The following is a 23682-nucleotide window of genomic DNA, read 5'->3' on the forward strand; positions in this document are numbered from 1 at the left end:
GAGATGCAGGTTAAGGAAGTCACATCGAAGGGTGAATGTGTATGTTTAAACTAGAACCTAGCTTTCTCACATCTGAGCCTGCTAAATGAACCTGGCACATTGAACATTTAAATTGCAAACCAGTGCAGGAGCTTCTCCAGAAGCATTCTGTGAACTGCTTCAAAATTATATCTCTTCATATAGAATGCGATGATCAACTTAAGCAAAGTTCATTTTATTTCCATATCATCTTCAGGGCAGAAAGAGCCAGCCATTTCAAGGAGAATCCAACACATTTAATTTCTAATCCGTAACCACACAAAAATGGCATCCAATTCTAGAGAGTAAGATAATCATTAATCAGCTGCAAAGGGAATAAAGAAGATCCAGACATCAATGAATCTTGCAGGTGAAGTTTTGATCATCAGGCACTCCCTATATAAATGTGAAAATAACTTCACTGCAAGCACAAGCATCTTGGCCTTTGTTAGCTATACATGTGGTCGGCAATGCTACATATATGTTGCCCAAAACTCAAAATTAAAATTACACTATTTCGCTTTCAGTCAGAATCATTGAATAATTTGAATGTGCTCCCATAGTGGATATCAGTGCTTCCATTTTTCATGCTACTAAAGAGAGTGGGGCTGATGGGCTCAAAAGCTAATAAAATCTCCCTGAACATCTGACAATATGGTTGAATTGTAGAAGCAACAAAAGCTGTTGTTTATCTTTACATCAGTTTGATCGGATTCTAAAATGAGATCTCATCTGATTTTGACTTTTCCAGACAATATTTGCAGAATAAACACATTGTTACTTTTAGTCTTACTATCTACTCTTCATATCTGCGTCCAATTGTGTTGCATTAATCATGAATGCTATAAGGTAACATAATTTTTTATTAATCAAAACTTAGGTATCGATACTCTAAATTTCTCAATTAAAAGCGCATTGGCAACAAGCTAATACGCTATATGGTTCTATATTTGTAAATAAGCCAAGAAAAAAAAGTAAAGAACAGCACCTAAGAATGTGTACTTTTTATTTGGACATCAGCCATGATACAAAGTGGAACAATTCAAGCATTGTATTTCATTAGTTTCCTTCCTAGGAGTTACTGAACCACTTGTTTTCTATATAAGTGTTAAGATGAGCCAGAATAAGAAAGAGTGACACAGCCATTAGAAAAGGTCATTCAAGGGAAGAATTATACGCAGTTCTGTCCAATCACTTTCTTTGTATGAAGTAATTGCTTTCAATAACTGTAATGAACGAGCCCACTTCACATGGTATTGACATATATGTATTGGTTGCTCTTAATAATCGAATCTGCAAACTTCACATGGTATTTATATGGCACTTTTGTTATGTTTAAACCCAATTATTCATGCTATATAATACTATCGAACATGCAATTGTATTGGTAATATATACCTTTTTTTAATCTGTGGTTGAACAGTGAAGAAAAAGAAACATGGGAGAGAAGATTGATGAAACAAGAAATAATACAAACGACAAGCTAAATTGTCTGACTAAGCATTCTACCAAACAACCACCTCAGGCAAATGAGTGCCGAAAGGATATGGACCTTAAAGTGTCCAAAAAAAAAAAAGTGTATCAGACACTTTGTTTGGTCAGCAATTCACAACAGCTTACCGACTATATAGCAATGTCCATCTAGAAGAAAAAAACACATCTTCCACAACCCTTAGTTGCTGGATGTTCTGCAGCAAAGACAAAAGAGTATATCATTTGGACATCCACTCATTCGGGACTGTGCCTGTTTGATATAGCAGTGTCAAATCTGCACTTTTCTTTTGAGCTCAAATTTTTTTTCAATTTTATTTTTTATGTATAAATTTTTCAAACAATCTAAACATTCGGTTAAAAATATCAAAACGTGTTAGTTGAGTTACGAGTTTGTACGCTGACGATGAAAACAAGCATAGCCATTCTCTATAGTCAATCCCATACATGTGTGAAGTGCCCCACCTATTCTTCAAGTGGTGGGCTCCCCTTAAAATTGAAATATAAGGCTGATTGTCGAAAGGCGAAAAGAAGTCCACCCATCATGCAATTAAGACCCTTAGATATATAAATGATTTTCTATGGTCCAACCGTTAAAATTACACTCAATGGCTCAAGGGCCACAAAAACAAGTATTGTCAGGTGAAGGTGTTGGTGGATCTTTTATAGTGGGCTCACAAACCATGTGTATATCAAAATCCTCCTCCATTTTGCTTTTGATTCTCATGATAAAAAAGAAAGTCTTTTTTTTTTTTTTTCTTTAAATAATACTTTTGGGTTAACCTTAAATCCATCTAAAAGTTATGGATTTCTCATATTTTCTTCTCAATTATAATCCCAATCAAATGATAATAATCATATCATAATTACCAATTTAGATAAGTAAAATAGGTGGACTTTAAGGGGCAAATAGAGCCACATCCCACGTGCCTTAATGATTCATAAAGGGTTTTGCTCAATCTTCATTTTTTTGACACATGTTCATCAAGGATTGGTTAAGCAAAGTTTGTCAACAACCAAGCTAATCATGTTTGGCCAGTCACTCAAAGATGGAATGCATTTTCATCCATTGGTGGCCACATTGAAAGTTTAAGATGTTAACCCCTTTGAGGAAGAAAGTAGATGAAGAAGATCTATGTCACTGACACGTACCAAAAAAAATTGGATTGTTGTTGTTGCTGCACAAGTGTCTTACATCCAAACCACCAACCAAAGAATAGCAAATTTTGCCAGTAATGAAGACTTGTATTCTCTTTCATTTCAACTTTTCTGGGTAAGAAAGAGACACAAAGGAGGACAATATCATTGTAAGAATTTCACTTTTCTAGGAAAAAAGAAAAAAAAATATACTTTGTGTTTTTTTTTCCTATACTATTTTGCTGTGAGAGGCAAATTGGTAACTTGGAATAGCATATAATGAAGCCCACTTTTGGTGGCTCTCTAAATATATATGATTACTTTTCATAGATAATGTTTAAATAAAGATTAGATAATGCTACTCTAAAAGAAAAGAGTATTGTAGCTGATCAGTGAGTTTGATAATCTAAAGTTAGATTTAGGACCTTTTATGCTTTAATTTGAGCTTGAATGGTAGGTACACATAGAATATGAGTAACATTCAATAGTACTTTTTCTATGAATTAGTATTTTTTCCCCCTTTATTTTTGGGGTCCTCTTTTTGGTACCTATATTATATATTCCTTAATTTCTTTTACCTATGAATTTACCAACACAATTTATTCTTTTGGTAGGTACACATAGAATATGAGTAACATTCAATTGTACTTTTTCTATGAATTAGTATTTTTTCCCCCTTTCTCTATTTTTGGGGTCCTCTTTTTGGTACCTATATTATATATTCCTTAATTTCTTTTACCCATGAATTTACCAACACAATTTATTCTTTTGGTAGGTACACATAGAATATGAGTAACATTCAATTTTACTTTTCTTGCTATAAATAAGAATATTTTTTTTCCCTTTCTTTCTTAGGGGTCCTCTTTTTGGCACTTATATTATATATTCCTTACCAATGAATTTACCAACACAATTATAATTATTTTAGTATTATTTAGTAGGTATTTTCACCAACTAAGATGAAGATTATGGCATTGGCACTTCTTCTTCTTCTCTCTCTCCAATGAATTTACCAACACAATTATTATTATTTTAGTATTATTTAGTAGGTATTTTCACCAACTAAGATGAAGATTATGGCATTGGCACTTCTTCTTCTTCTCTCTCTCTTTTATGTGTGTATTTGTGTGCTAGATAGATGATTTAATTAAAGCCGCTAAGAGCTAGTCTTATAAATTAATTGGTTGACACCTTTTTGTGTTTTCAAGGGAGACATTCAGGGTTCAAATCTCATTTTTCTCATTGTAACTATCAAATTATTATTATTTATAAAAAATTAAAAAAAAAAAAAAAGAGTTAAAGCCGCAAACAATCTAGACAAAATCAGAGGAATAATCTCACCTCCTACACGACATCAAAAACATCAAATGAAAAATGGAAGTGATGGAAAACATTCCAATTGAACTTTGCAAAACAGTTACAAATTTCTACTATTGTGGACCACAAAAATTAGAATTATGCATTGGCACTTATACATTATAAAGAAGATTGTGCAGTACATGAATAAGACATTCATAGCTTCTTACAATCATGGCCTGGAAGTTAGAAAGACTGTTTAGCAATTCAGTTTGCCACTTGAAAAGTAGCTGACTCCCTTGGTTTTGTGAATGCAGTGCTCTTTAATTCCTAAAACTACTGAATATCATGATTCTTTAAATGCTTAATTTGAAACATGGATGAATAGGTTTTGTGAATCCTCGAAACAATTAAATGAGTTAGGTTTTGAAATATTGAAGAGGACATATGAATGAAGACCGACCAACAAGTTGTTGCAACATCATGATAATATTGCCATCATGGAGGATAGGATGCAAATATTATCCATCTAAACGATTGGTAAATTTTGACATTGCATGGACAAGATTGGTAATTTTTATTGATAAGTGATAGAAAATGAAAAATTAACTGTTTGGTTACAATGGCCAAACCTCTATTGACTTGATTAGAATCTAGTGGTTTTTTTTTTTTTTTTACCCATTGAAAATGGTAACTTTTTTTAGTTCCCATGACATTGATATCAAAATGGAGTAACACATGTAAAGTGTATGGTACCAAATTTTGGGTGAAAAGAAAGAACATAAAGAAAAGTGCATAGGAACAAAGATTTTTTATTTCTCCTTATCTTTCATTATCCAAAAAGTTCTAATATTAGCAGCATAATTTAGTAAAAAGCGATTTACTCTATACTCTTTTATATTATGTATGTTTTTGACCAACAATAGTGACCTAGCAATTAATGTGTGCATTATTGAAAAGTGAATACGACTATGATCTTTTGACAAGGAAGAAAGGTGTATACAATACAAGCAGCATTCTATTAGTCTATTTCTTGTATCTTAAGTAATATATCAAAAACTTTTCTTAGACAAATCAAAATAATAAATTGTTAATTGTCTTATATTTCAACATTGGCATTGTCTAGTTCTTCCACCGATAAGATTCTAGATTCAAATATCCCTTCTCCAATAATAATAATAATAATAATAATAAATCATGTATCAAAGATGAGAAATTCTACAAAAGTAGTGCTATAAATGCATCGATTTTCATAACATTTTTTCACAAAAGATGGCTTGGTAGGTTTTTATTAGTTCTTGTTTGGGCCTATCATTAATATCACTTCATAATCTACCATTAACAATTTATCAACTTGACATTTATAAACTATTTTGTGAAAATTGTCATGGTTTGGGTAATTGCTATAGTAGTTTATTAATGAAGGCATTTATTTGGTTATAATGGGATGAAAAAAAGATGGGTAGAACTCAAAAAAAATTTTTAATACTAAATAAATACTTCATTCAAAACAAAAACGAGAGAAATACAATTTGGAGAGGGCCTGGAACTATTTCTATCCATAACCTAAACTAACATAGGTGACAGGTTGGAGATGGAGACTAGCCCTATCCAATTAAAAAAGGTAGCTCAATGGGCTAAGTGGTGGGCAGAAATATTGCCCCCTCTTAATACAAAAGAAAAGGAAACATACTCAAAGAAATTAACTAAATACAAAATGTCCTTCGTACTTGTTTTGATACTCCAATGGGGAGTTGTTTCTCGATTTCCCAAAGGCTCTACTTACATTCCATGCATCTCCTTCAATCACAATACTCTTGTAACCTTCTTTTGATGTAACCGTCATCAAGCAACACATCCCTCTTACGGAGCATATTTGACGAATTCTCTAAAGTTATTGATTTTACAATACCAGAATTTCCTTAATTGGGTATAATATTCTACTGATTCTCTACTAATAACACTATTTCATATGGTAGTAACTTTATCATATTGATCACTTCATAATTGTAGTTATATTGAGCACCAACTCCACAATTTTTATAACATTTTTCATTATATTTTTCACATAAGAGCATTACCATTAGGTATGCCAAATGTCAAATATTTGGCATTTGGCACACCAAACACCAAAAAACCCTTCTCATGAGGTGTTTCAAATCTTATAAATTTTGACACATGTGAACAGTACCGTTCTATCTTTGAGATGGTACAAATAGATGTGCTAAAAAAATAATTTATTCATTTCCTCTCTCTTCTTTATTACTTTTCTTTCTTCTCTCTCTTACTTTTTTCTTCTTTCTTCCTCCTCCTGTTCCTTATCTCATGTCTTTTTTTTTTGCTTATTTTTTTCCCTATCACTATCTCTCTCTCTCTTTCTTGTCCATGGCCTTCACCGCCGACCTCCACAACCTTCATCCGATCCCATTTACGACTCACCTGGTAATGACTGAGTCTTCGTCCACATTGACAATAACCCCATCTCAATCTTTGCCGACTCCGGTGAGTACGAAGAAGAAGGCGATTCCGATTCGATATTCATGGATGCACTGGAGGGACTCCGGCGGCAGGGTCGTCAAGGAAACTGTTGTCGAAGAGTGTGAGGAAGGAGATTTTGGAGCTAGGTTGTGGGTTTGTTTAATTTGGGATGGATTTTAAGGTTTGTGAATGTGGTGGGTTGTTGTGGATTTTTTTTTTTTTTTTTTTTTTTTAAGTCAGCATTGGTGGATGTGGGTTTGTGTCGGTGGTGGTTGTCGATGTTGTTACGGTAGTGGTTGTTGGTGGCCGTTGTTACGACAGTGGTGGTTGTGCCGTTGTTGTTGTTGTTGTTGATGATGATGATGGTGGTGGTGGGAGGAGTTAATATATTATTTTAATATGTTGTAAATATTATTTTAATGTATAGAATTGAAAGATAAAACATGTGATAAATGAGATATTGTAAAATGATGTGGTAAAATAATAAAGTAGGCTTTTGGTGTGTCAAAATGACATTTTTTATAAGAGTGCTGATAGGAATACTCTAAGAATTTGACAAGTCAAATAAGATGATATTTACGTCAACATCACATAATAGCCCATATTTATTTTGGGCAGACAAAATCATGATCGCATATATTAGATAAATTTATCAACTTATGTCACATTTAACAATAACTCTACCCATAAATAAATAAATAATAATAATAATAATAATATATACCACAAACATTAGAAGTAGAATAGAAGTAGCTATCATAAATTTGGAAATGGTCAGTGGACATGGTTGGTAGTTGCTTGATACCACATAACTGACAAAAGACTGCCATGTTGGTAACGGCATATACTTGGAAGGTCTAAAACTAAAATTGATACTAGACAAACTACCTTTAAACTAATAATTTCCCATGCACAATCTCTCTAATACTTAACTATCATTGTAGTTAAAGTGATTGCTCACAAGTCATATCAATTTTTGATTTCTCGAGCTCAAATATAACCTATGAAATAAGGTTTTTTTTTTTGGGTGCTTTGTTAGTTTAGTAAACGGCCATTCTCCTAAGTTTGATTTTCAAATTCTTCTCTAAATTTTTTTTAAAAAAAAAAAAAAAAACCGTCTTTTTCACCTTGAATAAAGCCCTAAAAATTAACCATCAATTGTGTTAAATGACTTTCATTTAAAAAATAGTAATAATTAAGGGATTTTGTTGTTATCATGGTGATGATTATAATTATAATTATTTCTATTATTAATAGTATTTATTATTCCATATGAAGCTGTGCTGACTCAAATGATGGTGACAAGTGTCACAAGATAAGTGGATATTGAAGAACAGTATAATAGCTTCTTTCGGGGACTTTTAAAGGAGAGTAACATGGTAATTTCACATATCCAAAAAAATTTATACAAACCAGGGTCACTGCTTGGGTTGCACGATATGCTTTTTCTTTCGCTCTCACTTTTAAAAGTTTTTTTTCCCCCAAAGAAACCGTTAAATTTAGAATCTCTACTTAATAGTGGATGTACCAAATTGACCATGCTTAAATTACAAAAATGCCCACCTCTTTCAATAGTGGTCCATCCCATGATTCCACCTATAGGCTATAAGATCATGTATGTTTGGACAATGATGCCCATTTTCTTCACAGAAAGCTTTCCCACCAGGCATTATTCAAAAAAAGAAACAAAAAGGGAAAAGGCATTATTAAAAAATGAAAATAAAATCTAGGTGTTGCTTTCATCTTATCTCCTTTTAAGTTATAATATATTTTTTTTAATTATTTTTCTTCCTTCACATGTTAATGAGTCATATATATTAGGAGTGAAATAATTAAGGATAAATTGTAATTTGTTATTTGTAAATGAGAATTTCTTGCATGAGAGAATAACTATGAACATGATAGAAGTTTTTCTTTCTCATTTTAGAAAGAAAATTTTGATGCCCACCTCATTCAATGAGATAGGTCCAATTTAGTGAAATGACCATATTGATTCTGGTTAATGGATACTCTTACAACATTTGTAAATGGAAAATTTTAAGAATGAGATGAATCCAATTTAGTTAAATGAGCATATTGGGTTTGGTTAATGGGGGCACTTAGAGCATTTGTAAATGAATTATTTTACAAAAAATTTTATACTATTTTTATAAGAAATATAAAAATTGTTAAAAGAATCATTACTTTTTTTTTTCCCATACAAAATTTCTAAAAATATTTCCTTATTTCCTAAGTTTTTTTTTTTTTTTGGAAAGAGTTTTAACCTATAGGTTCCGTTCCTGATGATAGTTCTTTATCATTAGACCAAGACATCAATCAGTTTTTGGTATAGGCGGAGATTAAACACTAAATTTCTTATTCAATCATCAGAGACTTTATTAGTCGAACTAATTGGAACCCACAAAAAAAAAAAAAAAAATCCTAAATTAATATATCTGTTTAACGTTTTCTTTTTTAATTTGAAAAAAGACTTTGGATCAAGTCAAGCTCGTTTGAGTAAATTGACATGACCAACACCATACAGTCAAAAGACTATTTCTGTAATTTCAAAATTTTACATCACACTGTTTATGACTTAAAAGAGTCATTGTCTCTCAATCCTACTTGAGCTTTCTTAGGATTTGCAAATTACAAACAAACTTGTCTGAAAGCACACACAAAAAAAAAACACACACATACTCTCTCTTTCCTCTCCCTGTCTCTCTCTACTGTATCAGAGAGTGTAGAGAGAGAAAGAAAGAAAGTAATACATTTGAGGGAAGAGTAAAGCAAAGACTATCTTGTCAATGTTAGGGTTTTCTTAGAACTTAAAGAATAAAAAAATAGTAACAGAAACAAAAACAAACCCATTAAAGTAATAAAAAAAAAGAAAAAAAGAAAGTTATTCTCAAAGAAGAAGAAGAAGAAGAAGGAAAAAGTGGAATATATAAAGCTCAGAGAGTGAAAATGTTGGTAACCATTTGAACCCGATTAGGAGGATCCGATTTCTACAGTCCAAGATCTCAGGTACTCTTTGGTTTCACTGATCCCTCTCACATTTACTTAAATTATTGCAAAAGACTAATGGGTATTTTGAAAATTCTATTTTTGTTTCTGGGTTGTGTGTATTAATGCGTATATCTATTTGTATGTGTGTATTTTCATCTCGGTCTGACTTGGTTTTGCATTTGAATTTGGATTTATGAGTGGAAACTATGAAGTCTTTGTGGGTTTGGTTTGGTTTGGCATTTGGGTTTGGATATTTGTTGAACCAGATCTGGCACAAGTTTGATTTGTGTGAAGTTTGGGCTTCTATTTTAGTTCAAGAGCTTGAATTTTTTTGTTGCATTTGGTTTTGGAGTTGTTCTTTGGGATTGAGATCTGTTGGGTATTTTTGATAAGCAATCTGGTCAAAAAGTTTAGTGGGTGCCGCTAGTCATCCACTTTTTTAATTTGAACTTATTTTAAGTAATCCAGTTGGATTTGAAATGTGGATTACCATAGATGGTTCCCTTATTTGAGTTGAATAATTAAAGTTTCTTACCTCTTTATTAACTTCATCTATATTTGCAGTTTATGAATTTAGATTATGTATTTGCATCATCACTTCTATAAATGGTAACTATGTTTCTGTGTATTTTTATTGATTTTTCCAGAATCTACATTGTGGTAGTGGAGTTTTGTGATTGAAGTTTTGCTGGTTTATGACTTGATTAATTAAAGTTGTGAGGATCTGGGCTTGCATTTTACCGAAAGTACATCCGGGTATATGAATAATTCAGAGAAGAGCTAATTTAGCAATAGTAGGGGGAAGATGAAGTCTGACATGCCTCTTGATTATGCTGTGTTCCAATTGTCACCAAAACGTTCACGGTGAGGATAACTGTTACTGGGTTTTAGATTTTATTATTCTGTCTTTCCTATTTGTATTGTTTTGATATGGAGTTGTATTCTTCTTCCTTTCTGGGCAGTTGTGAGTTGTTTGTCTCAAGTGATGGAAACACAGAGAAGCTTGCATCAGGATTAGTTAAGCCATTTGTGACCCATTTAAAGGTTGCAGAAGAGCAGGTTGCACTTGCAGTTCAGTCGATTAAGCTTGAAGTTGAGAAGCGAAGAAATGCTGAGACGTGGTTCACTAAAGGAACACTGGAAAGGTAACACATACTGCCAGTTGAAACAAATTTTAAGTATACTTGAATTTTGCTGCCTTTCTACATAATACAGTTTTGATTTTTCTCTTTGACTTGATTGGAACTTGTTCTCCAGGTTTGTTCGGTTTGTTAGTACACCAGAGGTCTTGGAACTGGTTAACACATATGATGCAGAGATGTCTCAGTTGGAAGCAGCCCAGAGAATATATTCACAGGTAATAACCACAGTTCAATTAATTAGACAACCAATGTGCTGATAATTGGAAATACAATTATTTTTATCACTGAATTTGGGAAATTATTTTATGTCAGAGGGCAGGAGATCAGAATTCTGGGGCATTAGGTATGCTTTGTTTCTTTCTATTTTCTATTTGACTTTAGATAGTTTATTTTACTTTTAATCTCAGATGGTCTGATTACAAGAAAACTTGCCCTGCAAAATCCTGTCTAGGAAGACATTATATATTTTATACACAGAAGCAAGTATGATGTTTAGGATTTCCTTAGATTTTACTTCTTTCTCTCTGTTTAGAGGTTCATGTTGTATTATTCTTTTGTGATATTATGCTGTGGACAGTACCAGTGAAAGTTTAAGCCAAGAGTGAGAAGTGGGACATTAGAGTTAGTGGAGATGCCCAGTGGCTGACCACTATTGTTATTTTGTTTTAATCATTAATAGTGGCAAAGTCTGAGTTGCATTGGTTCTCAACATAGGCATAAACCAAGGTGCCAATGGTTGGTGATGCTGGTATGATCAGAAGAATAGCAATAGATATCCCATTGAGACTGCTGAATTTCTTGAATTAATTTTCTAAGGTGCCTATTAAACACCTTGTACATACTGACATTATACATAATGGGAATATGCGAATGAGCTCTAGCTTAAATGGCACCTTGTCCCCTGTAAATGCAAGGTGGAGGGGAGGTTTTGGGTTCATTATGCACTAGGTGCGTGTGAAATTACTAGTTAAGAGAAAATTTTTACATAGTGATAAAGGATAAAGCACAGAACATCAATTTCACCGCTACGTTGTCAATCTTTGAAGCATAAACTGCTACAAACTGGACTAAATTCTGGCTAGCGGGGATTGTTTTATATAAATAGAGCACAAATCTATGCAGATGTCATCACTGAGTGCCTCTTCGTGAAGCCTGTAATAAGTTATGCATGCCAAAAAGCCTTGGAGTCTTGTCAAGATCATATTCTTTTTGATGCAGTTATATGTTAAGTTATACATTTGTGGTGTAGAATGTCAAGCCGGAAGTATTCAATTAGAATGACTTCCTTATTAGAAAAAAATAATTATAATGTCATATAACCTGCTAATGTATGTCAAATTCATTAGCAATTGGAATTTTATTTTCTTTGTTATCTGATAATTTAGCTTATTCCTCATGGAGGTGATCTACTTAAGTCACATGATTTATTTTGACATTATCTATGTAATTATGATCATTTTCTTCTAGTTATACATAGTGGATAGTCACTATAGTTGCATCAATACTCATCTTACACAAGGTTGGGCACTTATATCAAGTTGCGTTTAGAATGAGACTACATTAAGTTTGCATTTGTATGTAGTGCATTGGTGCCTAAAGAAATAAAGATTCCATTGTTTACATTATGGTCAGTTTACTTGGCAAAGGGGGAGCTTGATTGTGTGCATGCAATAATAACAAGTAAGTACTACAACATATATTGAAATTTTAACAGCGTACCTTCATGAATTTTGAAGATCAACACCCCATATCCTTGCAAAAATATGACACTAGAGTTTTGCTATGGATTGTATTGAAGAAGTTAGTGGAGAGGAGAAACTTATTTCATCATTTTGTTGTAGACAAAAGTGGTTGCATCATGAGAGAAATATCAGAGAAGAAAAAAGAAAAAAGAAAAAAAAGGACCTTTGACCTAGGTAAAGCCCATGACCTGTTCTTTTAAAGCTTGGATCTCTTCCTTGGAGCTGTTGGGATCTGCTAGCAAGCTCACTTTCGTTAGGTATGGAGTACTGGATTGGACTTGGGAGTGGGGCACTGAGGCGAAGATGTACTGATGATATAACTGCAACCTTTCTATGTGCAATGGTTCTTATAGTGAAGACAATCTAGGAATTAGGATTTGGTGGCTTATCCGATGGAATCTCACATAATTAACTTGCCATTGCACTAAGGGTATTATGCTAGGCCTGGTTTTTGGGTTAAAGACTAAAGTGTATCTTATGATCCAAGTGGTGGCTCATTGGCTCAATAAGTAGACCTCTTTGATTTAGTGAATTTTACTGTGACTAATTTTGTTTGCCGGCAAGGTATTTCTTCTGCTTAATCAAGTATGTGATGCATTTTACTTAAATTGGTCTACCTGTTGTGTTGATGCCTGTAGCACACTACTGAGAAAATGAGTTGTAGTTGTGTGTTCTGCTGAGGGACATCTGCTAGAGATTTTGTTCCAAATCTTTTCTGTTTAAGAGCCAGTCATGAATTGTTTATTGTACTGGAGATCATTATCACATTTGAGCCTATAGAAGCGATTATGGAGATTCTTTAGGGAAATAATTTTGAACTATTGAATATACCCATGCATGAAATTTAGTCCTTTGTTTTTTTTTTTCGTCCATATTTCTTTTTTTTGGGGGGTGGGGGGGGGGGGGGGGGGTATATGGGATGTTGTGTCCTACAACTGTGAATTTGCCTCCCCATGATACATACCCAAAAGAAAAACGTAATTTTCCTATGATGTCATGGGCCATGATGGTTTCTGGGGGGAAATTGGGAGAAATGCAAACTCATTCTGAGCTATTGTTTTTGGTAAAATCATTATGTAACATATTTTAACAGTTGTGGTAATGCATCCTGAAAATTTATCTCTAGGAATTAAGTTTTTCTTTTAATAATTAAGCAAGTATGTTGTTGAATTCTTTGTTGTCTGTTATGTTAAGATCAGCTGTTTGCCAATATTACTAATGTTATCTTTTACTTTGCCAATTTCCCAGCTTCAGTATGATTCTTTGGAGTCTTATTTCCTTGGAATATGTCATGGGCTATGTTCTGCCTAGGTTATTAGACACCTGAAAATTCTTTTGAAATTTTTTGTGTTGGAACTGTCTAGTAAAAGCTACATTATTTTTAAAGCACAAGTTGTTAATATGCTGATATTGGATAATATGCTCCAGGTGGAGATGGAATAGGAACCGCAGGAGCAGCAGATGCAACAAAGTAATACTTTCTTTTCTTCCCCCCCAAGTTTTTGTTTAAATTAAATTTGATCAGTTTTTCAAATTACTTAACATTTACTATATTCTGGGTTTCATTTGAACTCTTTGGGTTTCATTTTGTTTTGCAAATGTTCACTTAGTCAATTGCACGTGCCCTTTAAATATCAGCCATTGAAGATACTTTTGATATTTATTTAAGATGAGATCTCCCTTTTTGCTGTTACTGATGTATGCTAGCTTGGATCCTGCATCACAGAAATGATGTTTTGAAGCACTTTTTGGTTTGATTAGTAGGTCTGGGATTTTCACGAACTTAGGAATCATCATATCATGGAAGTCGACTGGAGTGTCAAAGATTTGATGTTTTGAGCAGGTGGACAAACTAGCATACATGGTCAACAGTTAAGAAAGGGCAAAGACAAAGTTATGTTGATCATGGCCAATGATTGAAGTACACAGTTCATGATCATAGTTAAACGCATAAATTTCTTAGAAAAAATGCCATTACTTGCTCATCAACAATTTAAAATTACAAATTATTTTATAACAGATGTTCTTGATATGTTGAACTGACAACACTCTCTGAGTTGCTTACTTTTTTTTCTTATTTTTGTTTTGCTATTTTCACTCTTATCCAGGAAGGAGCTTCTAAGGGCCATTGATGTACGGCTTGTTGCAGTTAGGCAGGACTTGACCACAGCTTGTGCTCGTGCATCAGCTGCTGGTTTTAACCCTGATACAGTGTCTGAACTCCATCATTTTGCAAATCGGTTTGGCGCTCATCGCTTGAAGTAAGAACTCTCTAAGAAATTCTATCTTCAAGTAAACCTTATATATCTAAAGCTCCTATTCCTCCTGTCAGTGTGTGTGTGTGTGTGCGTGTGTGCCTATTCGTGTGTGTGTGTGTGTGCCTGTGGATGTGGCATCAAGTGAATCCATCTTTTTGTAGCACTTTAGTCCTGGGATTTGGTAGCAGTGACAGGGAAGAATCTTCCTCTGGTTTGCTGGGATGGAAAACACAAAAGAAAAGAAAATTGAAGAGGAAATGTTTAAAACTTCTCTCCCTTCAGGTCAAAATCTCTTCCCAAACTGCATAAGGTGGAAAACTTCAAAAGTAATGCGGGCTTGATGGGAACCTTTTATGCCACAATGCTTTTTCATCACACCAATTGCAAGTGGTGTGGACATCCCTTTTACTGAAGACATATAATAAGGGGGAAACTAATATAACTTAAAATTAACTGTTGTTTCAAGTTTTCATTCCATACGTTTCACCATTTCGTTGGGGGGTTTATATAGAAAACATTAGCAAGTATGCCAGGTCAGTAATTTATTCACAAAACTTTGCCCTCACAACTAGATTTTCTAATAGAATAGAACATAATTGCCAAGATTTTACCCTTCACCTAGTCTTCCCTTGACCCTGCTCCTCTCATTTTGTTATCTTATCAAAGGATTTTGACACATTGTCTGCTGAATTGGTAGCATATGCGGTCAAGTCAGGGAGCTACCTTGCTTTTTAATGGAAGTTTAACTTATTTGCCATGTTGTCAACTAATTCTTGGTATAATCGCAATGTCTTTTGAAACAGCTTGTGTTGGAAGAGTCAGTTGGGGCATTTTGGAAACCAAAGTGCAAAGGTTACTTCTTTTTGTTTCTCTTATCATTTAACTTGAGTCTTTTTTTCCCCCTTCAAAATTTTAAAAACATGGCATCTTGTGTTCTGTTTTTTTTTTTTTTTTTTGGTTTGTGAAAGTAGCTCCCATCACTAATTTTTCCAAAATAGTCCATTGTCATTTTGATGATTTTGATAATGCCTCATTTTTATAAAAAGCAATAGTGATGTGGGCAGTAAAAATTGAAACATTATGGTTCCATGCAGTTTTCAAATGCCCCAACTTTAGGCTCTTGAGTGAGGAACTTGCTAAGCTGTTTAGGCCAATAATAATAATCAATGTTGATAGGTCACATCATCCAGGGTCCACTTGCCTAAATTTATGCAATTGCCAAGCTACTTGAAAATGAAATTTTAGCACCTAGCCTTAAAAATGTACGGTATAGCCAAAAATATAAAATAGGCGGGCCTGAAAAGTGCTTGTGATCTATCATTTGGTGAATAAGATTTGTCAGATGAGTATAGGAAAGCACTGTAAAAAAATTTTAATTTTTTTTATCTGGGGTCATTATTGTAATGGGCTATGGTTATATTTCATGATTAGTAAATCATGAAATCTACCACAAGGTGCATCACGTAAGTCCCAAACAAACAGAACCCAGATCTTGTTTCCTTTAAAAACTTTGTTCTTTGGGTTAGTGGGGCCCATTCTTGAATTGACCAATCCTTGGCCTGCTCATTTGTTTCATTCCCCACTTGTCGTTTTCATCAAGGGGTGGGTAATAAATCCCAATTTTTATGGGGTCAAGCTCTTATTATGATGTGCCAAAAGTTACCTAAGCACCTCAATTTATCAATTTTTTACAGTCTTTAACATGGCAAATTATGCTGGATACCATTTGTTCTTTTACTTTGCGGTGGACCCATGACAAAGATTTTACGATTTTTTATCTAGTGGACCATGTTGGACTTCTTGCACAAGTATGCTTTAATTAATAAATAAATAATAAAAAAGTACCATCACATTCAGTATTGATTTGGAAGGTACAGTAGTTATAGGGGTCCTTTCCATTTTTCAAAGCCCATCTGGCTTTCAATTTTCTCTCACCTTTTAATATATAGTTGTACCTTTTTTTTTTTTTCTAAAAAAATATAATAAAACTATTTATTTTCTTTCCTTTTTTGTGTGTGCAGTGAAGCATGCACCAAATTTAGGTCACTGTGCCAAAGAAGACCGGACCTCTTAATCAACACGTGGAAGCCAGGTGTCGACGACACAGCCATCCGATCATCCACAGGGTCTGACATGTCAATCGATGACCCCACTTCAGCAGAAGACCCAAACAATGGGACCCACCACCCAACAACAACAACAACAACAGTAGCAGCCGGTCAAGACCAACAACATCAAAAACAGCAACACAGTTTTAGCGTAACGCAAAACCAATCACAGATCTCCACGTGTCAGCAACCCAAGTTCCCCACGAGACGAAACTTAAACGAGAAAAACGAACCCAACCAACCCGCCAATACTGCAACAACAGCACAGCTTGCAAACAACATTAACAACAACGAAAACAAGAAAGAAGATTCTTTGCCTGTGACCGAGTCATCAGACTCTCCACCATTTTCTTCTTCCATCGCGGCGAGTCAACCCGCGAGGCGGCTCAGCGTGCAGGACCGTATTAACCTCTTTGAGAACAAGCAGAAGGAGACAGGCGGCGGTAGCGGTGGTAGTGGTAGTGGTGGCGGCGGCGGCAAGCCGGTTGTCGTTGGGAAGGCGGTGGAGCTCAGGAGGCTCTCTTCTGACGTGTCGACTGCCGCGGCGCCACCTCTGCCGGTGTTGAGGAGATGGAGTGGTGCCAGTGATATGAGCATTGATGTTAGTGGAGAAAAGAAGGACGTAGAGAGCCCCTTGTGTACACCGTCTTCTGTTAATTCTCCGTTTGTTTCGCTGCCCAAATCGAATAGTAGTAATGGGTTTTTGGGCAGTGGAGCTGAGGATCATAAGGATAAGGATAAGAAGGGATTGTTGAATGACACTGCAAGCTCTGTTGGGTTGAAAGATCAAGGTAAAGAAGAGGAGGATGTGGGAGTGAAGGGGCGGACGAATTGGAAGGATCATAAAGTAGTGGGGTCTCTGAATCAATCAAGGGATTTCAGTGATCAAGAGGTTTCTCAGGAGAAGTTGAAGGTTAAAGATCATCAAGTTGTGGGTTTTGCAAGCAAGGTAGGAGATGGTGCATCGGATGGTGGATTTGTAAATAGGGATCGGTCTGAGGTTGTTGGAGGGAAGAATCAAGTTGGAGGTTTTGGAAGCAAGGTAGGGGATGGATCATCTGATGGTGGGTTTGTAAATAGAGTTGGGGATTCGGGACCGGTGACTCAATCACGTTCTAGGGTTTATAATAGTCATACCCGCTCTTTTTCAGGACAGTTGGAAGGTGGTAGTGGGCTAAAACTTCGGGAAGCCGCCCCTTCGGGTCTGGCGAAAGGAGTTGAGGGTGATCAATTGGATCCTCAGTCCAAGTGGAGATCTTTTACGAGAGAACTAGAGGAGGTGGGAAAGAAAGAATTGGGTTCATCAGATAGGCAACAATTGAAAGTGGAAGAATCTGGAACCCAGAACATGAAGTTTCAGAAAGTGGAAGAATCTGGACCCCAGAGCATGAAATTTCAGAAACCAGTTTCTGCTAGTCGTGAGCAGATTAAGAAGCCTCAGGGTAGTAGGAAGGATGAGGCTGGTTTTTCTTATGAAAATAACAAGTTGGATTATCCTGGTAAAAAGGCTTCGGAGGCTCAGGAAAGCATTCCTACGATGCCAACAATGCCATTGGAGCAAGTTCAGAGAGTTAGACAGTCTAAGGGAAATCAGGAGCTCAATGATGAGCTGAAAATGAAGGCTAATGAGCTTGAAAAGCTTTTTGCTGAGCACAAGCTTCGGGTTCCCGGGGATCAGTCTGGTTCTGCACGGAGAAACAAGCCTGCTGAAAAACAAATGGAAAAGGCAGCAAGTTCACAGTATAAAAAACCAGAAGCAGTGGAGGTAGCTCCTGCACAATTATCTGAAAAACCTTCAGTGATTGAACCAGCTGGGACTTCTATTAATATGGCAAAGTTCAATACCTCTACCCCGCCGCCAATGAAGATGGTAGATATTCAGGATTATGGTGATAGTCTGAGGAAGAACTTTGCTGAGCTTCATTTCACAGATGATTCCAGAGGAAAATTCTATGAGAAGTACATGCAAAAAAGAGATGCTAAACTGAGGGAAGAATGGAGTTCCAACAGGGCAGAGAAGGAAGCCAAGATGAAGGCCATGCAGGATAACCTTGAGCAGAGTAAAGCTGAGATGAAGCTCAAGTTTTCTGCCTCTGCTGATAGGGATGTCTCTAGTGCTCGTAGACGTGCAGATAAACTCAGATCTTTCAATTTTCGGTCGAGTGTGAAGAGGGAACAGGTATTCTTATTATAGTTATGTTTTTAGGAAATAAGTGTCCCCTCATTCAAATTTATGTACCTTTGAGTATGATATCAAGCTTAATGAGGAGTTGTTCCCAGCTACTTGTGCTGTCACTTGGGATTTATTTGAAATTGTATAATTGAATGCAAAGCAATGGTTCTTAAAAGCTTTGACACATTCACCTATATTTTTCTCCTATCCTCCATGGATCATTATTTTCTGCATTTTTCTCCTGTCATTTAACACCACACCTATAAGTCCTAATATCATCTATTCTCTTAACCAAATTAAATAGAACTTTTCATGCTTATGAGCTTAATCCCAAAACCCTAAGGAGTGCGCATGTAGACTTATAAGTGCTTATTGGAAGTTAAAGTACTCCTTTTGAAGTAGACTTGGGATTAACATATAGGACATACGTGCTAAATCTGATGACTTGTATAATTTGATGTGTACACTCAATCTTAATTCTGAAGCCGTATTTTGGTTTTTGATTTTCTTTCTTGTAACTAATCATAATAAGATTGTGCTTTCACAGCACCCAATAGATTCCTTTCAGAGTGAAGACGATGAAGACCTTTCTGAATTTCCTGAACATAAATTTTATGGACAAGACAGATTTTTCAGTGAGCCATCTGTGGGAGATGTTGCTTCCAGAAGTGCTCAAGCAAAGAAGATTTTGCCTAACAGAAATGTGTCTATATCTACTCCTCGCACCACAGTAAATTCAGTTACACGGTCATCAGCCAAAGTCTCCAATTCCAGTTCTGGGAGGAGAAGAGTGCAAGCAGAAAATCCTCTAGCACAGTCAGTTCCCAACTTCTCAGATTTCAGGAAAGAAAACACAAAACCTTCTTTGGGAGTTGGCAAAACAACCCCCCGCTCACAGGTGAGAAACTTTAACCGCAGCAAGAGTATCAGTGAAGAGGCACCAAATGCTAAGGAAGAGAAGCCACGGCGGTCTCAGTCCTCAAGAAAAAGTGCCTCTAATCCTGTAGAGTTGAAGGATTTGTCCACTGTGAACTCTGACAACTCTGTTTTGGCTCCATTAAAATTTGATAAAGAGCAGACTGAGCAGATCCCATCTGAAAAAATTTCAAAGAATGTGGATTCAAAGGCTTTCCTCAGGAAGGGTAATGGCATAGGTCCTGGTGCTGGAGCTAGTATAGCTAAGCTGAAAGCTTCATTGGCATCCGAGACTTTGGAAAATGACGAAGAATATGAATCAGCCTTTGAGGCAGATGATGTGGATATGGCCAAAGAGGAAGAAGAGGAAGAAGATGAAGAGCTTGAAACCATGCCAGTCGAAGATTGTGCTGACGTGGATAATGGAGAAACAAGACTAAGTCAAGAATATGACAAGTCAGCTAATTCTGGGTCTGAAAATGGCGATTCCGTGAGATCTCTTTCTCAAGTGGACCCTACTTCTGTTACTGAATTGCCTGCTACTGTGCCTTCAACTTTCCACAATGTAGGATCTCTGCAGGACTCACCAAATGGAAGTCCAATCTCATGGAATTCACGCATGCATCATCCATTTTCATACCCACATGAGACCTCTGATATTGATGCTTTTGTGGATTCTCCAATTGGGAGCCCTGCATCTTGGAATTCTCATAGTCTTACCCAATCAGAGGCTGATGCAGCTCGAATGAGAAAGAAATGGGGAGCTGCTCAGAAGCCTATTATTGTTGCCAATGCATCCCACAATCAGTCTCGTAAGGATGTCACAAAAGGGTTTAAACGGCTATTGAAGTTTGGAAGGAAAAGTCGCGGAGCTGATAGTTTGGTTGACTGGATCTCTGCTACAACTTCTGAAGGAGATGATGATACAGAAGATGGGCGTGATGTTGCCAATAGATCATCAGAAGACTTGAGGAAGTCGAGAATGGGATTCTCACATGGTCATCCTTCTGACGACAGCTTCAATGAGAGCGAGTTCAATGAACAGGGTAACTTACTCTTTCCCCTATTTTTATGTTTTTCATATTTATTATTTTTATTTTTAGTAGTAAATAAATTCATTGAAAAATCAATAAGAAAAGCACTGCCCAAGTACACGGACTGTATACAAGTGATACCGCAGAAAGAAATAAGAAGAGAACAAAACTAACAAATAAACAGAAACTAATGAAAGCTCATGGAATCCAGAAATCTAGAAACCCTTCTGCAGAAAATGGAGTTCAATTGTTGACAGCAAGCATAAAATTTTGTCACTTAATAAAAAGATTTCAGGAGTTCCATTGGTGCTGCTTGCTTATATGGGTTAAGCTTCAACCATCATTCTGTTAAATGATCATTTTTCTAATGTAACTGCTGCCAACTTTGAGTTTGTGGTCTGCATGGTAGCCACTTGCAACTTATTTAGAGTGTGTAACCTGTTTTCCACTGGGTTAAATTATGCTTTCGTTATTTGTTGCATCTTCTCCTTTGTTTGTTTATTTCTTTTCTTTTTTATGCTTGGGATAGACAGAAATGTAACTTTATTTCTCTAGTTGATCACTCAATAATATTAAAAAAAAAGTTGATCAGTCAATGGCTTTCATTTCTTTCAGTCCAAGCCTATAGCTCTATCCCAGCACCTCCAGCAAACTTCAGACTAAGGGACGATCATTTGTCCGGAAGCTCCTTAAAAGGTATGGCTAATCAGCATTAATCTGATTGTGTTGTTTATCATACTTTTCCTAGCAGTAACATTATGAATGCGATGGAGCTGAAGTAATAGTCTCTCTGTCAGAGGTGACTCTTGATCAAAATAATTATCATCAAAGAATGGTTGAACATCTTTCTGACAGTGTTATAACCAAATATTTAATCTTACAGCTCCAAGATCATTTTTCTCGCTCTCATCATTCCGAAGCAAGGGAAGTGATTCAAAGCCTAGATAATCATTGAGTGGATGGTCCGGAGCAAATGTGTTGGATTGTTGAAATTGGTAGGGTGTAAAGGATTATAAGATACAAATGCTTGAGGTAGGGATGATACGAACATTTATAAAAGATCTAGAATGGACTATGTATATCTTCTTGGTCTCATGAGGCCTTCCTCATGATTTAGTCGGTAATCTCATAGTGTGATTCAATATTTTGTATATGCTATTGAACGAAGAGTCGCTATTTTTGGTTGTATTTGTCAAAATTTTGTGAATGTTTGTAATCAATTTACGTCAGAGACTTTTGTCATTGAATTTTGTTGGGAATGATAGGCACTTATAGATGATCATACCAAAATAGAAGTCTAAAACACAACAAAATGGCACAATATTTTTACAATACTTTTATTTTCAGCCTTGGTAAGTTTTGGTTTGATATATTATTATTTATTTTATAGGAATGTTATTTCCATAATATTTTCATAACAAATTCTAAATGGTAAGTTGTTATTAATTTCAAAATGGACCCACGACTAATATCACTTTTTTATCCATCAATAGTAGCTTACCTATGATTTGTTGTGAAATTAATGTGAAAATATTGTGAACTTAGCATTTTTTTTTTAATTTGATCTATAAGAAACTGAGATCTCAACAATTGTGAAAATATTGTGATAACAAGTGTTACAAAATTTTCACAAAACTTTTATTTTCAATTGTGGTATGTCACATTCTCATATTTTATTATTTTATTTTGACCTATAAGAAATTGACATTTCAATAATTGAAAATATTGTTAAATTTGATTTGTCGTAACAATGTAAATATTTAAAAGAAAAGAAAAAGATACCGATGACCAAAAAAAAAAAAAAAAAAATAGTATCTACAGTGCCAATCAGTAGCTACTGTTCATTTGCGCATTCGCGCATTTTATTTTCACAAAACATTTATTTCCAGTTGTGGTTGGTCACAGTCTCATATTTTATTATTCTATTTCGACTTATAAGAAATTGACATTTCAATAATCGTGAAAATATTGTGAAATTTGTTGTGTCAGTATAATAATATATGTACCAACTCATATAAATATTTAAAAGGAAAAAAGAAAAAGAAAAAAAGAACAAACTGATGACTGAAAAAAAAAAAAAAATGTAGCTACAGTGTCAATTGAACAAACCAAAAAGGCACTGTAGTTACTGTACATTTACAGTGCCAATTGAACAAACCAAAAAGGCACTGTAGCTACTGTACATTTGCACATTCACCCTTTTTATACATACTAGTAAGGGTTGCATGTGCGAGGCACGTGCTGCCCCTTGAGTAAAAAATTTTAGATAGAATTTTTATTTGAAGTAGTATCATATCATGTATTTAAATTTAGAATAGTTATTTAACATATGACTCTCTATTTATTTTGTATTATAATTTCTTAGAACCTATTTACTAAAGATAGTATCTACTCAACAAAAAAATTATACTAAGAATGATAACAAATGTCATCATTTCCCAACAATAAACAACTAAGTTTTGATAAAACATTGTTACAATATTTAAATTTTCGCAATAAATGATGACATATGCTACAATTGAAACTCTTTATCAAATTAAATACTTACAACCATTTGCAATGAATATTTTGTTATACATACTTCATTCTTTATCATTTTATTTTATGAGTCTAACTACGATACTTCGCTTACTTAATTTTTAATGAACACCTTTTTTAAGAAATAGAAGAAATAAAAAAATAAAATAACAAAAGACAAATGTCATTGAAGTTTCTATTAGATAAAATTATAAATCTAGAATATTTAAACCTCTAATAAATTAGTGTTCTCTAGGTAACAAATAGAATACCATAGATCACAATTTTTACTTTTTAAGTATGTCTAACACATAAATCTCAAAGTACACAAAGAAAATTTTTGGGAAATTAAAATTTAGTGAGGCATTTTAGATATTGCACAATG

The 23682-nt window shown here is 34.8% G+C and overlaps 1 protein-coding gene across 2 annotated transcripts; it reads left to right on the forward strand.

Annotated features, from left to right (window-relative positions):
- The first annotated feature begins 9050 nt into the window (after positions 1 to 9050).
- Positions 9051 to 22027, forward strand: LOC126724825 (uncharacterized). Of its 2 annotated transcripts, XM_050429217.1 has the most exons (12): positions 9051 to 9426; positions 10056 to 10272; positions 10371 to 10553; positions 10666 to 10765; positions 10863 to 10893; positions 13721 to 13763; positions 14401 to 14553; positions 16572 to 17571; positions 17608 to 18837; positions 19379 to 20792; positions 21396 to 21476; positions 21664 to 22027. In XM_050429217.1, the coding sequence occupies exons 2-12, from the start codon at positions 10214 to 10216 to the stop codon at positions 21726 to 21728; spliced, it is 4359 nt and encodes a 1452-aa protein (XP_050285174.1). In that variant the 5' UTR covers positions 9051 to 9426; positions 10056 to 10213; the 3' UTR covers positions 21729 to 22027. The 2 variants fall into 2 exon arrangements, with proteins under 2 accessions (XP_050285174.1, XP_050285173.1); XM_050429216.1 differs by having other exon boundaries at positions 16572 to 18837.
- The last annotated feature ends 1655 nt before the right edge of the window (positions 22028 to 23682 follow it).

Source organism: Quercus robur, chromosome 5 (genome assembly GCF_932294415.1).
Source record: "Quercus robur chromosome 5, dhQueRobu3.1, whole genome shotgun sequence".
Taxonomy (NCBI): Eukaryota; Viridiplantae; Streptophyta; class Magnoliopsida; order Fagales; family Fagaceae; genus Quercus; species Quercus robur.

Excerpts from the sequence above, each read along its gene's own strand:
- LOC126724825 (XM_050429216.1), top strand. The coding sequence starts at position 10,214 with ATGAAGTCTGACATGCCTCTTGATTATGCTGTGTTCCAATTGTCACCA. Across the intron at positions 10,554-10,665 it reads ACTAAAGGAACACTGGAAAG|GTTTGTTCGGTTTGTTAGTA; the intron begins GTAACACATACT and ends CTTGTTCTCCAG. Across the intron at positions 18,838-19,378 it reads CGAGTGTGAAGAGGGAACAG|CACCCAATAGATTCCTTTCA; the intron begins GTATTCTTATTA and ends GTGCTTTCACAG.